Raw genomic sequence first — 18,470 nt, forward strand, 5'->3', positions numbered from 1 at the left:
CAGTCTCCTCTTGAAGATTTCCAGGGAAGGTGAGAGCACCACCTCTCTGGGAAGCCTATTCCAGGCTCTGGCCACCCTTACAGTGAAGTAGCTCTTCCTAATGTCTAACCTACACCTATTCTTCCTCAGCTTGTGGCCATTGTTCCTGGTGACTCCAGGGGGGGGCCCTGGTGAACAGACTTTCTTTGAGTCCCTGCCACTGGCCCCTGATAAGGTTGTAGGCAGCCACAAGATCCCCCCTCAGTCTCTTTTTGCGGAGACTGAAGAGATTCAGGTCCCTCAGCCTCTCCTCATAGGGCTGGCCACAGAGGTCCTCAACCATACAAATGGTCCTCCTCTGGAGTTCTCCATGTCCTTCTTGAAGTGTGGTGCCCAGAACTGCAGTGTCCAGCTGCGGCCTGACCAGCGCCACATAGAGGGGGAGCAAGACCTCTCTGGACCTGTTAGTGATGCCCCTGTTGATGCATGACAAGGTAAAGGTGGCAGGGTTCGAAGGGACCTGAGCACATTATCAAGTCCAACCCCCTGCCATGGCAGGAAAAAGTACTGGGGTCAAATGACCCCAGCAAGGTGTTCGTCTAACCTCCTCTTAAAGACCCCCAGGGTAGAAGCCAGCACCACTTCGCTTGGAAGTTGGTTCCAGATCCTAACTGCCCTGACAGTGAGGTAGCACCTCCTGATGTCTAGCCTGAATCTACCCTCTGCCAGCTTGTGACCATTATTTCTAGTCACTCCTAGTAGTGCTCGGGGGAACAGGGACTCCCCCAGTGCCTGCTGGACCACTGTGACTAGTTTGTAAATGGCCACTAGATTCCCCCCTTACCCCTTAGCCTTCTCTTGTGGAGTCTGAACAGGTTCAGGTCCCGTAGCCTCTCTTTGTAGGGCCTGCCCTGCTGCCCCCTGATCATGCAAGTGGCCCTCCTCTGGACCCTCTCCATATTGTCCAAATCCCTTGTGAAATGCAGCGCCCAGAACTGGACGCAGTACTCCAACTGCGGCCTGAACAGCGTCACATAGAGGGGGAGGATCACCTCCTTGGACCTGCTTGAGATGTTGCCAGGACCCCTCAACATGTGAGGTCTACTGCCTGCCTGGAGCAAAGATTCAAGACGTGACAGGGATGATCCAGGCCATGATCCAGCCCACCGATTACTACCCCATGGTCCTAATCCACGTGGGCACTAATGATGTGGCTAGGAGAAGCCCTGATCACCTGATGGTGGACTACCATGCTCGGGGGGGCATGCTGAGGGAGATAGGTACACAGGTGGTATTTTCTTCTGTCCTACAAGTGAGTGGACATGGAAGATGACATGAGACCTGCATGACAGAGACCAACTGGTGGCTCCGGGAATGGTGTCCTGAGACAGGTTTCGGCTTCCTAGACGACAACCCGCAAATCACAACGAAAGACAAGTAGTTATCTTTATTTTTATGACTGGCAAACTTCTTCAATTCAGATTTTACGTAAAAGTAATGACATAGTCTGTTCCAATTATTTCAGTCCTTAGCCATTTAACGTAACTTGTTTGTGGTCCTCAAAACTGCTATTTGGGGGAAGCTACGTCCAACCTTTGAGTGCTTTCCAGGACAGTCTTTAAGGGTCCTTCACCTGAACTATAAACACTTCTATTCTAAAGCAGCTACCCTGGATCTTTTCTATTTATATCTGCTACCACAATTGATCATATCTTGTTTTTATTTTAAAAGGAGTTCTAGGTCATCAGCAGCCTTTGCTACTGTCTTATCTATGACTTCTATAAATAGTTCAATCTTGTGCTAGTTAGCTTGAATTACACTGATTAATAGCTAAGCAAAGGTAGCCCATATGCCACTACATTTGCTGCCACTGACAGTGCGTATGCTTCAACAAGAGTAAAGACTTGACCACACAATAACTTTCATAGGCAGCATCCTCATGTTGTCTTCTACCTTCAGCTAAAGTACTGTTTGTCATTTACGATTCCTGTTAATTCATTTTTCATCAATCTGCAGAGCTGATCTGGTTGCCCCACATTTTTTCTTGTAAAGCAACAGACAAGACAGAACCTTATTTAATTTGTTGTATGCAGTCAGCAATCACATATGTTACAGCAGTGAATACTTTTTGTGCATGGAGGGAGGTGCTTCTATCATAGTGACTGATGTCATACAGATTAGTGCTTTACATTAAGGTTAACTTCACTAGTATGAAATAATATTTTGGCCAACTATATGAGGGGAAAGTAGTCTTAAACCTGTTGAAAAACATTGTGTGCAGACAGTGCACATCCCTAAGATAGTATAATTCCATCCAATTAGCACCAAATATACCCCAAAATGAATCAAGAATAATTTTACACTAAGTCCACTTTCCCTCTTGAGTTCAGGCAATTAGTCAGCCAAACAATCTAACAGTGCTTTATGGCTTGGAGGTGGCCACTAGAACCTAAACTCAGACCTCAGTGTTTCTGGGGTAAGAAACCAGATAAGACCTTCCACTTTTAAATCAAATGCAAAGGGACCAATTTTCCCCTTAAACATAGATCTTCACAAATCAGTCAATTCATACACTCACCCAAGCCACCAGTTGACACCCTTTAAATAACTTAGTCTGTGGAGAAACTGCAGTGCAAGAGACCCATCCTGAAAAAAAATCGGAAGAGTCAGGATGTGTAGCCCATCACTACGGTAAGGACAGCTGCCTGGAGCCCCAAGCAGAATGGCAAGCAGCGCAGGACAAAGGCAGACCTGAGCTGGCTGACCTTTGTTGACAATACTAGCTTTGAACCACAGTTTGTGGTTGAGTCTGGCTAAGAAAGGAGTCATATCAGCAATGTGGAAATAGCCCAAGGCAAGGATCTCATTCAAAGACTGAACTATCTTGGTACCAGGGGCCCCACCTACTGAAGAAAGTTTATATGCCACTGTACCAACATCAGTCAGACACTTATACTGCTGCCTGCTGCTCCAGTCAAGTCACCCTTCTGAGAACTTTGTTGCCAATACGGCAGGTGAGGATTTGACAAAGAACTCCCTTACAAAGTTCCCCAAATTAGTACAGCAAGGTCAGCATATGAATTCAAACTGAAAAGCTTGTTCTCACAGTAACTGTCAGTTAATTCAGAACCAAAACACCCCTCTTTCATCTGAAATCACAAGCAACTGGTCTTGTGCTCACTATAAGCATGATATTTGCCATCCATTATGTTATATCAGTGAACTATGCGTGCCAAAGACTTGCCTTATAACACATTAACATTTCTGGGGACCCTAGTTTCCCCTCTGAACCATTACATTGCTCCTCTCTGCACCATCCCAGGAAGTAGCAGCAATGAGCATTTAGTGAGGTCCGCAGCAAATTTTACAGATGTTTCCACTGCCCATTCATTATAGGGACAAGTGTTACATCAACCAAGTTATGTACAGCTAAGAAAGGAAGAGGGGTCTTAAGGGCATCTCCCTACTACACACCCACCCTCAGGGTGAACTCATACAGCTCCAGAGCCACATGCCCCTTGAAGGGTGGAAAGCACATTAGTCTCCTAATTCCCAATACCACTTATCCCAGAAGCTCATTGGCATGAAGCAGCAGGAGTTGCTGGGCACAGATAGCTCCCAGTCCTAGAAAACCCTGGTGATGGTAATGGGCTCCAGCAATAGATCCTATAAATTAAAGGAAAGCTGTTCTACCTGAAAACTGACTTCTTGGTTCATTTCTCACCTTCAAGGGGCAGCATCAGGGATTCCAAGCTCACTAAGGCAAAAAGCAGCTCCATGCATGGTGAAAATGAAAGGGGCAGGAGAGGCAAAACAAAAGTGATGTTGGGGGAACCAGTCTCCTTGTTGGAGAAGATGGCAAAAGTTGCAGAGAAGTAGTCCTCTTAGAGAAAGTGCCACTGATGTGTCTAACAAGGTCTGCATTTCACTCAGGGCAATAAGAATACAGCAACGATAAGGGAAGCTGTGGCTATGACAAGGGAGACAGCTGGGGGAGGGAATCTGTGTGTGGAATATGAAAGGGAGATGTAACTGTCAATGACTTCCTGTCCTGCCAGACTGTACATACAGGAAGTGCTCTCACTTGCTTTCCTGCCTGCCATTTTCTCTGGGTGGCCGTCTAAGCACCTTCCACAATGCCCTTGGGAGAACAGCAAGTGGGCAACAGTGTTCTGAGTTCTTTTTAGCAGCCAAGCTCCTTTTGTTCCCTCCGAACACCAAGCAAGTTATATGCTGTAGCACTGCCCCTCACAGGACATTCAACCATAAACTTACTGCTATGTTGCTAATAAACTAACAGTTCTTTTTTTGAGAACAGGTACCATGGGAGTAATGGTAGATTGGACTGGCAAGAATCAATGGGGATGATGGTCACCTTTTGATCAACAATGCCTTCCTTGTCAGGGAGACCAAGGTTGGAGTTGAACACCCTGCCAGATCATCCACTGGTACTATGTGTTCCAATTGCTCAGTCCTGAGGTCAGCTCAGCAGTAAGTCTCAAGAAATATGGCCCCTGTCATCCTAAAGTTAACATACCAGTGCTAATCACCTCATATCTGTGGCATTACCCTCTCCCAGCTGCCCATGGTTACCCACGAACAAGTAGAAAATATTCTGGAGATGGCCCAAGAGCAAGCCCCATTCTCAGTGGTGTCCATGGGCACCTATATATGTGCTGTAATTATAGCACATTGGAGCAGACTCCAGTGTCATATGCATCAGCATCCCTGTGCTGAAAAATGGCAGCAGGGCACTTTGGATGCTTTAACTAAAGCTCGTTTGAAGAGCTTTAAGTCTACCCCATCGCCATTTTTCAGCACAGGGATGCTCATGCACATGATGCTCCAGACACTTTAATTAAAGCGTCAGCCCTCCCCCCTTCCCTGAAACACATGTATAAGCACCCTACGATTTCTTCCTCCACCATCTTACAATCACTGCCCAAGAGACTGATACACTATTCCACCTTTCAGTTCTAGTGAATCATTTCACCCAACTGGGTAATCATGTGGTTGAGGCTCAAGAGGAACTTTTATAGTGATACCCTGTGCAGGACTAGAGCCTAACAATGTTGTGCATTCAGAAGGTAAAACAGCTCTAGGCAGCAGGCACCTATGACACATTTTCACCACACAACATGAAAAAGCACCCGCACCCTCAGCCTGATCTTCCTGTCTGGCTTGTCACCAGTGGAAACAGAGGCTTGCTTTATTCCAGCCATTACTGTAACCAAGGACCTCTCTAAAGTCAGAGGTGGTTGTGTCATCTCAGGTCTACAGGGCTCCCTAAGGGGTGCCTGAAAACCTGGCAGCAGGGGAGTTGTGGTAGCATTAACTGCTGCTCCCTCCTACCCAATTTCTCTGTCAACGTAACATGATGTGTCTTATGATCACACCAGGGCATGGGGGGGTCCTCCTGGCACACAGCTGGATCTGGGCATGTGGAATTATATAAAGTATACTATATATAATAGTATAAATACATACACACACATAAAAAGAAGTCTGAACAAAGGTACTACCAACTGCAGAGATAAAACTTGAGGAAACTAGCTAAGAAAAGCCCTTGATTGCAAGAACTGTCCTATATATACTGTCCCATAAAAGAAACGAAAAATGATCAATAACTTTGAATAGCTGGGGCAGAATCATTAGATTATGTGGGATTGGCATGGAAAAGGGATAAGAAAAGAAAATGTCAGTAGTATAAAATTAGATGAAGTATCAGCTACAACTTCAGTACTCTTTGTATCCATCAACCCTCTACCCTTTACTTCTTTAAATGCCCAAAGATGCCGTAGTGGTTAAGTGACAATAGTTAACAGAATTAAGTACTTTACATAGATTACTGAGGACAGCACAAGGAGGTGGGATATTATCTGTCGCTGAGATAGCTGGAACATCAGGTTTTTTTTCCCCCCCTTTTTTTTTTAAATTTATATTATGCCTGGGAGGATGAACCACAAATAGCAATTCATTAAAATACAAATATAATGCATTCATAAAATGGAAGTGTTAAAGCTCTCAGTCAAATTATTACAATAAACTTGAATAACAAACATTCTACATTTTGTAAATGTAGTGGCACCTCATAGTTTTTCTATTAAAACTCCATGTTTACATGTTACATCACTAACATGCCATTTCTGAGATTCTGCATTATGCTGATATTAGTAACCAAAAAGAAACTCAATGAAAACAGTTTAAAAAACACAATCAATCCTGGTTATGTATCTGTCTACAGCAGTGGTTATCAACTTCTTTAGCTTTGAGACAACCATTGGAAAAATATTAGTTCTCAAGTTTTCAGAGTCAAAAAATGAGTGGAAAAAATAGAAGAGAGCAGTTTTCTATTGCAAAGAATTCAAAAAGACATGTCAAAATAATTTTAACGCTATAGATTTCTGTTTGAAATCTAAGTTTATCTTGTGAAACATATTTGCACACTTGACAGTGCAAGTATTGTGTAGCACCCTGATGCACCCCTGAAAGGAGTTCAAGGCACTACAAGGCACATTGGTTGAGAATCACTGGCCTAGGGAATTTCTTTTATAATTTTTTATATTCCCACACATCTATACTTTTCTATTCTTCTTTTAAACATTCTCTTCTTCTCCCTTTTGCTTGTTTGCCTTTCATACAACCAAGACGCGAGAAAAAATACTGCCCATAAAAGAACAAAACCAAAAAAAAACTTTAGTGTTAACTTGTACTTAACTAGCATCTAAAAATCACTTTGGCCAAAGTTTTTATATTTGAGTCAGTTCATATCAAAGGGAAGTTATCCATTCAAATAATGTGAAGGGCATCTAGAAACACAATAAGTGAGAATTTCCTTCAGCAACTTCAAAAATCTCTAAAAGCCTCAGGCCTACTCTTCTTTTTGCAGAAAGGTACTTTGTGCCCAAAAGCCTGTTCAACATCTCTTCCAATAAAGACAGTCCAATAAAAGATATTACTAACTAAACATTGCTTCTGTCATATTCTCTGGATCATCACAGCTACAGCACTATAACTGTACTGTACTAAAAGTTGAACATTTCAACAAGTGAGATCCTGATGCTTACCCAGGTCTCCTCCTGTCTTGGTGATTTGAGTTTCTTTGAAATGTATTTACTTAATGCAAGATAATTGTAACAGATTACATTAAATTTGCAGTTGAAAATATAAGACCTAAACTAAAGTTAAAAATAATTTTTAAAGGAAAAAATGTTTTCTAAAAATCACCTTTTGATGATTTGTTTAAATTTTAACTCCAGAAAAAATATTTTTCATAAACGGATAAAGTTTTTTCCATTTCTGGATCTCTGATAGTTAGTGTGGTAGAAAGACTCAAGGCAACCTGAAGGCAAGCTGCAATGGGTCCCCTGCCTTCCGCCCTTGAGCTGTCTCCTGGTCCTAGCAGACAGCCTCCTACATGCAAAAGTAGCATTTTATATGCATCTTTCCATGGACTTTGGAAAACAAGAGTGCACTAGGTTCACATTTACAAAAGTCCATCATTAATAAGGCCTGAATACATTCTTTAAAAAAATTTAATTTAGGATTCTGTAGAATTGAGCTGCAGTCACCCAGTGTTTGTAGTGCGGAAGTTGCTTCAAATCTTGGCCAACAGTAAGTCTGCATTAAGTGCCTGAAGTAAGGAGAGTTACTAAACACCTATGTTCTATTTATTTATTTGCCTCTAGCTTTCCATCCCTTTCCAGCAGGGTGAGCCTTCCAGATTATATTGCAGTCAGTCATACAAGTTCTGAAAATAATGTTACAATCTGATCTTCAAGTCAGCAAGTCAAGAGTTTAATTATAAATGCAAAGCTTTTTGAATGATTTCCAGGATTGTTTTACTTGTCTAATAATGAACTATAGCAAGCATAACTATTGCATTACATTTTTTTGAGAAACAGAGGGGGAGGGTTGGCTTATCAGGCCTGAGTTAAAAGCACACCTGCCAAAACACAGATTTCAGTAGCTATGAAGAGAACAAAGCATGATTATACTGCCAACATTGGCATGTCTGCAACTGATTTAACTGGAGCTATGACCCTGAACATAAAAGCTTCAACTTTAGAGGCAACTTGAGGGGAGGGAGTATTTTTGTGATTTTACATGCATACAGTTAAAGATATGGCACAAACTTGCAGCAAAAGCAATGCATGTCGGAAGAAAGCAAAGGTGAGTAAGTATTTTAGGATTCCAGGTAAAACCCTAAGAGAGTTTAATTTAAAATTTTGCTTTCATTAATGCTAAAAGTCATGACATTTCTTACTATTCTTATACAGTAAACCTAAGCATTGAAGTTAAACAGAAATTAATGACAGCATGTTTCAGCTTGTTTGTTGAAATCCATTTTGTTATGCCTGCTAGTTCTACTTTTTGAAATACAAATAATTAAGTGCTTAAAACATCCCATCCCTCCCCCCTCCCCTTTTTGGAATCATCATTAACTTCAGGAGTTAGAATTAGCTTCAGAAAGAGGAAAGTCCATAGGCTTTTAACTTTACTCTGTAAATTTTACAAACACCTATTGTACAAAGCCATTTTAGTTCAAACTTCCTACATGGGAGCTTGAAACATTTCTAGATAAGAAACTGACAAACTGCAAACAAAAAAAATCCATTAGCTTTAGCTTCTAAAGTTGAAGTAGCCACAAACTGGCATTCAAGTTCCAGAAACAATTTGAGGGCTTGAATGTTACTTTTCAGCTCTTTACAACTCATAAACTAACCTTTCAATTGAATTTCTTTATTCAAAAAATTCACGATGCTTGCAATGGTGATCAAAGGTACGAAATAAAATTTATAACTGGAAAAACCAATGAAGATCTCTCTCACTTTTTTCCAAAGTTCCACCAAATCTCCCAGCATCAACAGCTGTTGGTTATTATACTTAAATAAGCATACTTTTCATTTCACAAAAGCTAAGGTCAGTTCTCAACACACTCCAGAGGTCTAGCTAAAGAAATAGGCCGTATTTTAAAGGTAAATAGGAATTTTCAAAACTATTTAAGCACATACTTTCAATTTTAAAAAAGTGAATTTGAGACATGAATGGTTCTACAAAAAATAATCCCACTAGGCATTTATCTACATCTTTAGGAGGCTAAAGAGTTTTAAAAACCTGACTTGATACTCCTAATAGCCATGTATAAAAGTTATTTAAATATTTAATAGTATTTTAATGCTTATTGTAAATATCAGTGTCCAAAATATAGTACGATAAACTGTAATGTGACCACAAATTAAAAGCTCCAAAGTGCAATCATTTTCTTTCCAGAGGGATTACAATCAGAAGTTGTCAGAAAGGCTAAAATTGGACTCTGCTTTTTGCCAAGAGGCAGCCACTGGGAACCTTGGTAAGAGCAAGTTCCATGAAGAAACCCGACTGGTGAGGTTCCAAGATGTAGCCAGAGCAAAGAAATTTACAGTTACAGCAGTAAAACAGTTCCCCTGTGACTTTAGATGTGAAAATATGTTACAAGAAAAATGGGGCAATCACTGGGGCAGGGAAGCAAGTAAAGCCAAAATAACAATCGGAGCAAGATTTTATTTTTAAGAGTCGGGCAAGGAGACAAAAGGGGCAAAATGCAATCCTCTCTAAATAAAAACTAATATATCAGCATTAAAGTTGTGCATCTAAACATAACCTTTGATTCTCATACCAATGGCAACAGCAGTGCTAAATGAAAGTGTGTTACAGTAGGCATTAGTGTTGTATTGTTGTTCTGATAGTCAACTAATTCTTGGAAGTTAGCTTTATTGCATGTGACATGCTGTTTTAACTAAACATCTTTGCTTTTCAGTGTCAGTACTATGAGGAAATACCATACACTTGAACACCCTTTATTTTAAATGATATATATGTGCATTTTCAATTTATCTTCACTTGTTAGTATCTACACTAGATGTAAATGAAGGTCAAAGACACTGCAACATTTAAAAGGTGAATAAATCAAATTCAGTCTATAGCAGTTGTGTCTTCAACCTACATAAGAGAAATCAGCTAGAACATTATTCATTCTCAGGACACTTGTGACCTCTAGAGAAATAGTGTATGAAATAAACTAGTAGTTGGCAGCAGCTACCCAGAGCTGGGGCTGGCTGCAGCTGGGAGTCTGCAAACAGCTGCATGCGTGGGGGGGGGGGGGGGCAGCACAACCTCGGCCTCTCCCCTGCTGCCAGCACAGAGCTGATGATTGGGCTCCGGAGCTCCATGCAGCTGTTTGTAGGCAGCCTGGTCTCTGGGCAGCTGCAGCAAGCAGTAGGTAGGCTGCCAACAGCTGCACCGGGCTCCATAGCTCTAGCATCAGCTCCATGCTGGCGGTGACTGTGCATGCAACGTCAGAGCAGACTGCAGGAGGGCTGCGCTGCCTCACCCCAGTCATCAGCTCTGTGCCAGGAGTGGGGGAGACTGGGGTTGCGCTGCCTCAGGCCCCACCCACTGCCCGCTTCAAGGTGCACGCACTGGTACAGAGCTAATGCCCGAGCCTGGCGCAGCTGTTTGCAGCCTCGGCTCTGGGTAGTTGCTGCCAGCCATGGAGCAGGCTGCTTGGAGCAGGCTTGCAGCTTCTGAGCCGCCTGCTGGGAGCAGCCTGGGCTCCATGGTTGGCAGCAGCTACACAGAGCTGGGGCTGGTGGTGGCATGCCAAGCAAAATGGCCTTGCATGTCATGCTTGGCACATGTGCCAGGGGTTGCTGACCCCTGTATACAGAATCAGAAAAAAAAAAGCTTGAGAAAAGCTCAGAAGAAAAGCAAGGCAAAGCATTCATTCAAACAGCAACTCAATTTTACAAACAATATACAAATAAGAAAGAGAAAGCAAGCACGCACACAATTTTTTACTTTAACAGGCCTTTCCCTTAGAACAGATCTCCCCCCTCAGGAAAGACTCATTTTTCAAGTTGTTAGAAATGGATGCTACTTCACCAAGTCAAGTGAAATCTGCACCTAGTGTACTGTGTTAGAACAGCATTCTGAAGTGTTTTCTGCAAAATAAACCGTATTGATTTTTTTACAGTCTTTATTCAACTTACTTCAAAGCACTTCAGATTGGGTAATACAACCATTGCAGAAAAGGAAAGTTAAGGGATAAAGGCATAAAGATTTCAAAAATCAAACAAACCATGCCTTTGCTTCTTATTACTGTATTTTAATAAGTTCCTAGCTGCAGGATGGCTCAAGTTCTGTTTCAGAGATATTTTAGTTCATATTTCTTCACATACAACATGCACCCCAAAGTCAGCTCCCCCAAAATGGAGGGGAAGGGGCATGTTTTAAGCAGGTAAGATGTTTGGGGTTTGTATTTTGGGGAGGGGTTTGGCTGGAAAAGCAAGCCTGGAGATGCTGCATGCTATGTAGCTGCCAAAATGCAAGGATCCCATGTTAACCCTGTCAAAGCCATAGCTATTTGCCGAGGACTGTAGCTTGTGCCTGAAGCAGTGAGCGACTGATACACAGCATCTTTGACAAGGCTTACAATGCACAGAGGACACTTGATTTACAGGAGCTTGCATAAAGAACTGCTTGAGGTAAAGCACTGACAATCTTGCTACCGCCCTTGCAATGGTCTGAGGCTCAACCCTCAGACCACTGAGGCAAAGAGCAAGCCCTCCTAGGAACAGTGTCCAGGCAAACCTAGGGACAGACCTGGCAAGGCAGCTGGCACAAGGAACCTTCTAATGCCACGTTCCCTGGACACTAGGGTCATGTCCAGATGAGTGTGGCCATGCTGTATATGGCGCCACAGACACGCCTGCTGTGCCACATACTGCACGATCAGTGGTTCTCCATGCTGCAAGCAATCAGTGCAGAGGGTTTTTCTGGATATCCAGGGGTCAAAAAAACCCAAGTAAAAAAAAAAAAAAAAAAGGAGAGACCCAGAGCCAAAGGCTGGCAAGCTAGAGCTGTGATCCACTGCTGACCAGACTCCTCATGGCAGGATCACCACTGTTGCAGCCCCAGAAGGTCCCCAGGACAGGCTGCTGCGGGACCCAGTGCTGGCCCCAGCCTCCCCGACCCCACCCAGGGTAACTTACTGTACACAAGAGCACACATGAAACAGGCATTCCCCAAGGACAACTAGCGGGGGTCACAAGGTGTGCCACCGCTAGCTGTCCCTGGGGAACCAAATGTCCACACATCTAGACACAGCCTATGAGTGCTTATGAGCGGGGAGGGAACCCATTGCTTTACTTTCAGCTTGGTGTATTCCTGTGCCAAACACAGCACATGCCCAGAAATGGAATCGCATCAGTTTGACCTAGCTCCCCAGACTCTGCATGCACTTCAGCGGGGCTTTCTGGCACTTTTATCTAATAGCTGATTGGATCAGCTATCAGATAAAAGAGCTAAAGAGCCTCTCAAAAGCACATGAGCTACACAGATGTTGGGAAGCTAGATCAAACTGACGTGATTTCTCTTCCAGTAAAGAGCTGTTTTTCATTTTTTTTTCCCCATGTCTGTCAGCATCTTATGTTCCCAGGAGGATTTACTCCTTATCACAGAGTGGGCTATGCCTCTGGAAAAATCTTTAAAAAAAATAGCCTTCCAAGAACTGGGGGCATGTTTTATGTGAGAAAATACAATGTTTTCCTTGCCAACTCAACCAGTACCTACCTAGGTCTTTCCTTTGAGGGCGATGAGTAGCTATATTAATTTTCATTATATGTCACTCTGAGTTCATTCCCAGGCAAAAATAGTTAATTAAGACTTAAAGCTAAAGAAAGTCTCTCTCTTAAGGGCACAAAAACATCGTTGCAATGTTTTTATTATAAACTCACATCAGAACACAATTAGACATTAAGGACCTGTTATTTTAAAAAAAAAAAAAAAGATGCTATTGTTTGTTTGTGACCCCTGAAACATCTTCCATCTTCTAACAGTCAAGAGAGGGCACACAAACAAACCCCACTTGCCCCAGTGACTCAAGAATTTAACAGTTTTGAAAGGGAGCTCTGAGTTTGGTTGTGCCTACCATACCCAAGACAGCTCACATATTCAGAAACAGGCAGCCCTAAAAAAAGTGTGAAAGTTGACCAGAATTTAACCTACTGAAAACCAAGAGCCTCTGCAATGAGAACCAAGAAAACACACAAAAAAGAATTCTGTGAAGTTCAAAAGGAACAGAGGTGTTTACAAGAGCTCCCGAGGTCATCTTTTGAACGCTCCTCTCTTTCACTACTTTTAAAGATTCTTAGGTCCAAAATTTGAGTTACCTTGCTAGGAGCCAACTTTGGGAAATGCCAGGCCACAGAAAATTTTCATCTTTTCTTCCTTATCTACCTGGACCTAACCCAGACAGAAGCAGGTTTCTTTAACACAGTATGTGCCATACTGCACCATGTTTCTTCATTCTGCTTTTTAAAAAGGTCCCAATTTCAGTCTTTCTAATTTTACATTACATTGGGCTCTCCATGGCCTGTGGTTTTATTCTTCAGTTTGTGCATTTGATTCCTTTCACCCACTGACCCCAAAGGGTATGCTGGGGCACCTGTGTGTACTGGAGCACATGAGTGTACTGTGAAGAAGTGGGCTGGATAGTACCCTGGGCATGCTGGCCCACCATGACAGGATTAGAGCCCAACTGAGCTAGCACTGCATGATGAGGCCCACTAATGAGATCTGGCCCATAGACTAACCCAACACCAACCCAACATCACTTAGCCCGCAGGGCCAAAAGGTTGCATTTTATTTGCATCAATGTATACTACTCTCAAAGCAGCGAAGAGAGAACAGAGGAAGGAAAACAAGAGCAATTCTAGCCTATGGCCTACTCTCCCCTACAGAAAAATCTGCAATTTCTGCAGATGGGTTTGGGGCTCAAGGCTTGGACTCTTAAGTCACCTCAAGACCCATAAATGACCTAGGATAGTGATAGTCCTCAAATCCAGGGATTGCCGCCACCAACAATCTATTACACACACTATACCCACACACATCATTTTGGGTATAAGAGTGAAGCATGCTGCCAATTTTAATCCAGAAAAAAAAGTGAATGCACCCACCCCTGATATCAAAAGTTTGGGGGAAACCCCTTAAACTTCAAGATTTTCACCATTAGTATAAGCAAGATACTCTAAGTTCCCCCATAAAACTTCCTAAAACCTGTATTAAGAACACACAGGCCTTTTTCTTTAAGTGCATGCAGATAATGAATACTCTAAAAATCAAAACCGGAATGACAAATCATAGCCTGGCTTAGAAAAGGATTTTGAACATGAAGGATATTATGTACTACCTAAACCAGACCAGACTCGTACAAAATTCTAGCCTAGACAAGGCCCTGGCAAGTCCCCACAAGGCTTCTATAAACCCAGATCTCCCCTGTCTTCATATGTAGTCACTTGCCCATGGGCAAGTGACTTGATTCCCTGTGAAGACTAAGCAAGCAAAATTGGTACATCCTTTACTTTCTGTGTCTCTCCCATCACGTAACTGAGAACCAGACTTAGATAAACAATCACCCTTTCCAGTTTCATTAAATGACTAGAAACAAAATACCTTGAACATTAACAAACCTGTACAATAGTTAAGGAAGACCTAGGTTTATTAGACTCAGGTTATAATTGAGAGACACAGTTAAGATGATACTGACAGCCTAATTGCAATGTTGCCAGTTACAACATTTACATTTTCTTTAAAATGTCAGACTGGTACCACTTTCCAGCCAATTACTTCTGTGTCAAAAACAAATGTGGTTTCTTCAGGGTTCTTTTATGTTAAAGAAAGGTTAAGTCCTTTTTAAATCTTGATTCTATGTTAAAGGAAAAATCTACCTGGAAAACTTGGGTCTGTCTTTCTGGGAGGTGGAAAGGGGTGTTAAACAAAAGCTTGGATTGTTAACTGACAAGAGATTTTATAGGACACCAAGAACAGGACAATAGTCTCTCTCATCTCTCCTCACCACAGCTATCCACATCTGGGAGGTAAGACTTTGTAAAACATACACATGCACGCACACAAAGTGATAAAGGTATATTATTTTCATCTTTAAACATCTTTTGTTTTGTATACTTGCATTGTTATAGGTAAGAACTCAAATAGGATGGGTACCTCCAAGTAGGAGTCACCCCATATAAATGTGCCTGTTTCATTTCGTTAGCCTTATAACAAAGGTTACTTGTTCCAGTGGCACATTCCTTTCAGATTCACGTAGATAATGTTATGAATTTAATTCAAACAACAAAAACGCATTAGCGTAGTAATGGAATGCCACTATATGTTCCCTGACCGTCTACATTAATTACTTTCCCTTAACTGTGAGGCAGTTTCCCTTAACTGTGAGAAGTATCTGAAATCCTGCCATATCCTTGACCTGGTATAGACCTGGTACTCACAAAGAATGTACTGATCAATGATCACCTCCTGTGATAAATGAAGCTCAAGTTGTTGTTATTGGCAGGTTTATCACCTGTGCTTGATACTATTGAACCACAAAGTGCTGACCTTAAGCAGAACCAAACGAAAATGCACTTCAGCAGCTTCTTTCTTTTCTTTTGGCAGAGCATCACAGGTAGTTGCAGGTATTTTCTGTTCCTTCTAAAGAGCTCTCCAAGGCAACAGACCCTTCTATTACCTCTGGTGTTAAACATGAACATTAGTGGCATGAGCAACACTGGAAACAGCTAGCTGTAGGTGTCTTGCTCATGCAACTCAAACAACTTGTATGACTGTCTCACACTGTTTCATGCAGATTCAGATCAGACAAGCAGCCAGCTGAAGCAACTACACAACATAGAGGAGGGAGGAACACTGACCACACAACTAACAAATGTCCATCTGCCTTGAAATTTTAGGAAAAGCATTTCCTAAAAATCAGACCTAGATTCTGAAAGAATCAATCCTAGTGTTCAGAGCCTAGGTCTGATTTCAGGAAACCCTTTTCCTCCCCTCTCCCCAACACAACAAGTTTTATTAGATCACATAATACAAGCTGGGATGTCAAATTCATTCATCCTCCAGGGCCAGATGAGGATTGCTAGGCTGGTCTGCACGTCAGACTGGACCAAGCCTCCTAGCAGCACCAGCAGTCCAGCCCCTTCACCAAATGCAGGGCATGCTGGCCACCAGAGCAGCATGGGGGAGGAGTGGGGGAGCAGTACAGGGCTCACTGTGTATGCAGTATGTGGGGCCAGCACAGGATGCACAGACTGGACCTGACCTTGCACATGGCACAAGAAGTCCAAGGTATGGGCTGCCTATGCCCTCCCGCACCCCTGCCAGCCTCCTGTGCTATGTGCAGTGTGCACAGGACAGGGTTCAGTGGTGCAGGGGTTGAAGCATGGGGTCTGTTCAGCAACCGATGAGCCAAATCCTACAGCTCCACAGGCCAGCTCTGGCCTGTGGGCCATGTTTGACACACCTGTTATATAGGAATTAAGATACCTTTTTAAGTACCATGTCTGAATACATACTGTAAATTTTCAGAGGCAGACCTTGCACCTGTTACTAATGCCTTTGTCACATGAAGAGTCTGACATACTGAAATGATGTCTGTGTAAGGCCTAAACCAGATACTGAAAATGCAGCAGCTCTACTCAGTGAACGGAACATGGCTCCGACATCCTGCATGCATACGCTATTGCCAGCATTTAGCTTTTTGTAGGGAAACTTGCCTGCTCCAAAGATCATCTCTCCTTGTGGCCGGCTGCCACCACTTCAGCCAATCAAAGTACTTCAACCAACTGTTTTGCCTAGTCACTCTCTTCCAGTAAGCATATCATAACACTTATCTTACCGTTCATAAATGAATGGCTCTCTCATTGTTTCAGTTAGTAAGGCCAGTCAGCCTACTCACTGGAGGATGCCCCCAGACACATTTTGCCCACAGGATGGATTCTGAGGGACTAAGAAAGATGGGAGAAAAGAGTTGGCTTTAGCATTCCAGGTTTCCCCAGAAATCAACATGTAGCCAGGCAGGGTTGTGTGTGCAGACACACACAAGCACACAACTTAGGCAGCAGAAGAGTGAGGTCCCCCAAGTGGACCCTGCAGGCAGTAAGACAGTGATTCTCCACCATGGCGCCATGGCACCCAAAGATCCTGTGGGATCCTTTGAAAGGTGCTGTACAATAGTCATGCTGTCAGGATTCACAAGATAACTTCAGACTCCGAAGAGTCAGAGAGAAGTACAACTGAAAAGGAGCACCAGAGCTCATCTAATCCAAACCCCCTGCTTGAGGCAGGCTCATCCCCATCCAAACAATCTTCTATAGTCATCATCTAAACTCTGCAGGAGACCATCTCAACCCTGATCCAACACAGCCCTAAACACCCTCAACTACCACAGGTAAAGCAGGAGAACCATGGCAGCCAATGCCCTGCTTCTATAAAAAGTGTTGTCAACATATGCTCAAGAGGAGCCCAGTGTCAAAACCCTTTGCCCGGTTCTTCCACCCCAGGTTCTTCCCACCAGAACTGCTCCAGCATTTCTCACTACCAGCCACCTCCCAGCCCACAGCGCACTCCCCCCTGAGCACAGCAAGACTTCTGCAGACAGTTCCAGGGCTTGGGCTTGAATCACCTCAAGACCCGCCCATGCCCACGGCAGGGACTTTTCCCTGAATCGGAGGAAGAGACTGCCAATGACCAGTAAGCCTGCAAAAGCTACCAGCTGGCATTTGTTATGGGGCACCTCAATGATAAGCATCGCTGCTGGATGAGACCTGCAGACCATAAGGGGCCCTAGCAATAGGGCCAAGGAATGGGGGTGAGGGTGGTCAGCTCTTTCCTTCTTGCTGTCCCCCGACACTCAGCAGCCAAGGCCACCCCCACAGGCTTGTCCCAGGCAAGGATCCTAAGGGGGCATGTGTAAGTGTGTCGGCAAGTGTGAGTATGTATGTACCATCCTGTAGGTCACTTGGAAGTGTGAGCGTGTGTAAGTGCAAGCATAGTGTCTGTCCCCCCCCATGACACTTACTGTTGCTGGACTTGAGGTCGCGGTGCAGGACAGGCACGGCCGCCTGCTCATGGAGGTAGCGCATGCCTTGAGCGATCTGCACTGCCCAGTTGACCAGCACGTGCGGGGGGATTCGGCGTCCCCGGCGGGCCCCGGCCCCGGCCAGGACGCGGTGCAGGGCGCCGCCGCGGGCGAACTCCATGACGAGGCAGAGGTGGGGAGGGCGCAGGCAGGCGCCCAGCAGTCCGATGATGTTGGGGTGCCGCAGGCGGGCGAAGAGCGCCGCCTCCCTCCGCACACTGTGCGCCGCGCCGCCTCCCTCGCTCTCCTCCGCCGCCGCTGCCTCCTGCCGCGCCGCCTTCACCGCCACGTCGCGACCGCGCCAGGTGGCCCGGTACACCTGGCCGAAGCCGCCCGCACCGATCAGCTCCCGCAGCTCCAGGTGCGCGAAGTCGATCTCGGCCAGGCCGGGCGAGCCAGGCGCTCCCTCCTCCGCCTCCGCCGCCGGACAGGTACAGCTGGGCGCGGCGTGGGACAGGGGAGCGCCGCCGCTCCCCCCGCCTGCGCCGGCCCCCGACAGCGCCATGGCCGGGGCCGC

The 18,470-nt window shown here is 44.3% G+C and overlaps 1 protein-coding gene across 3 annotated transcripts in view; it reads right to left on the reverse strand.

The window, feature by feature from the left end:
* The window catches only part of MAP3K21 (mitogen-activated protein kinase kinase kinase 21), a 52,190-nt gene extending 33,726 nt beyond the window's left edge, over positions 1-18,464 (reverse strand). For 2 of the 3 annotated variants that reach the window (XM_019549848.1, XM_019549847.1), the window contains exon 1: positions 17,894-18,464. In XM_019549848.1, the coding sequence (XP_019405393.1) occupies positions 17,894-18,458 (565 nt within the window). In that variant the 5' untranslated portion in view covers positions 18,459-18,464. Of the gene's footprint in view, positions 1-7,046; positions 7,065-17,893 lie in introns of those variants that run through there. The other variant, XM_019549850.1, reaches the window with a different exon arrangement.
* Positions 18,465-18,470: the final 6 nt, after the last annotated feature.

This window comes from Crocodylus porosus, unplaced genomic scaffold, assembly GCF_001723895.1.
Source record: "Crocodylus porosus isolate Cpor-Errol unplaced genomic scaffold, CroPor_comp1, whole genome shotgun sequence".
Taxonomy (NCBI): domain Eukaryota; kingdom Metazoa; phylum Chordata; order Crocodylia; family Crocodylidae; genus Crocodylus; species Crocodylus porosus.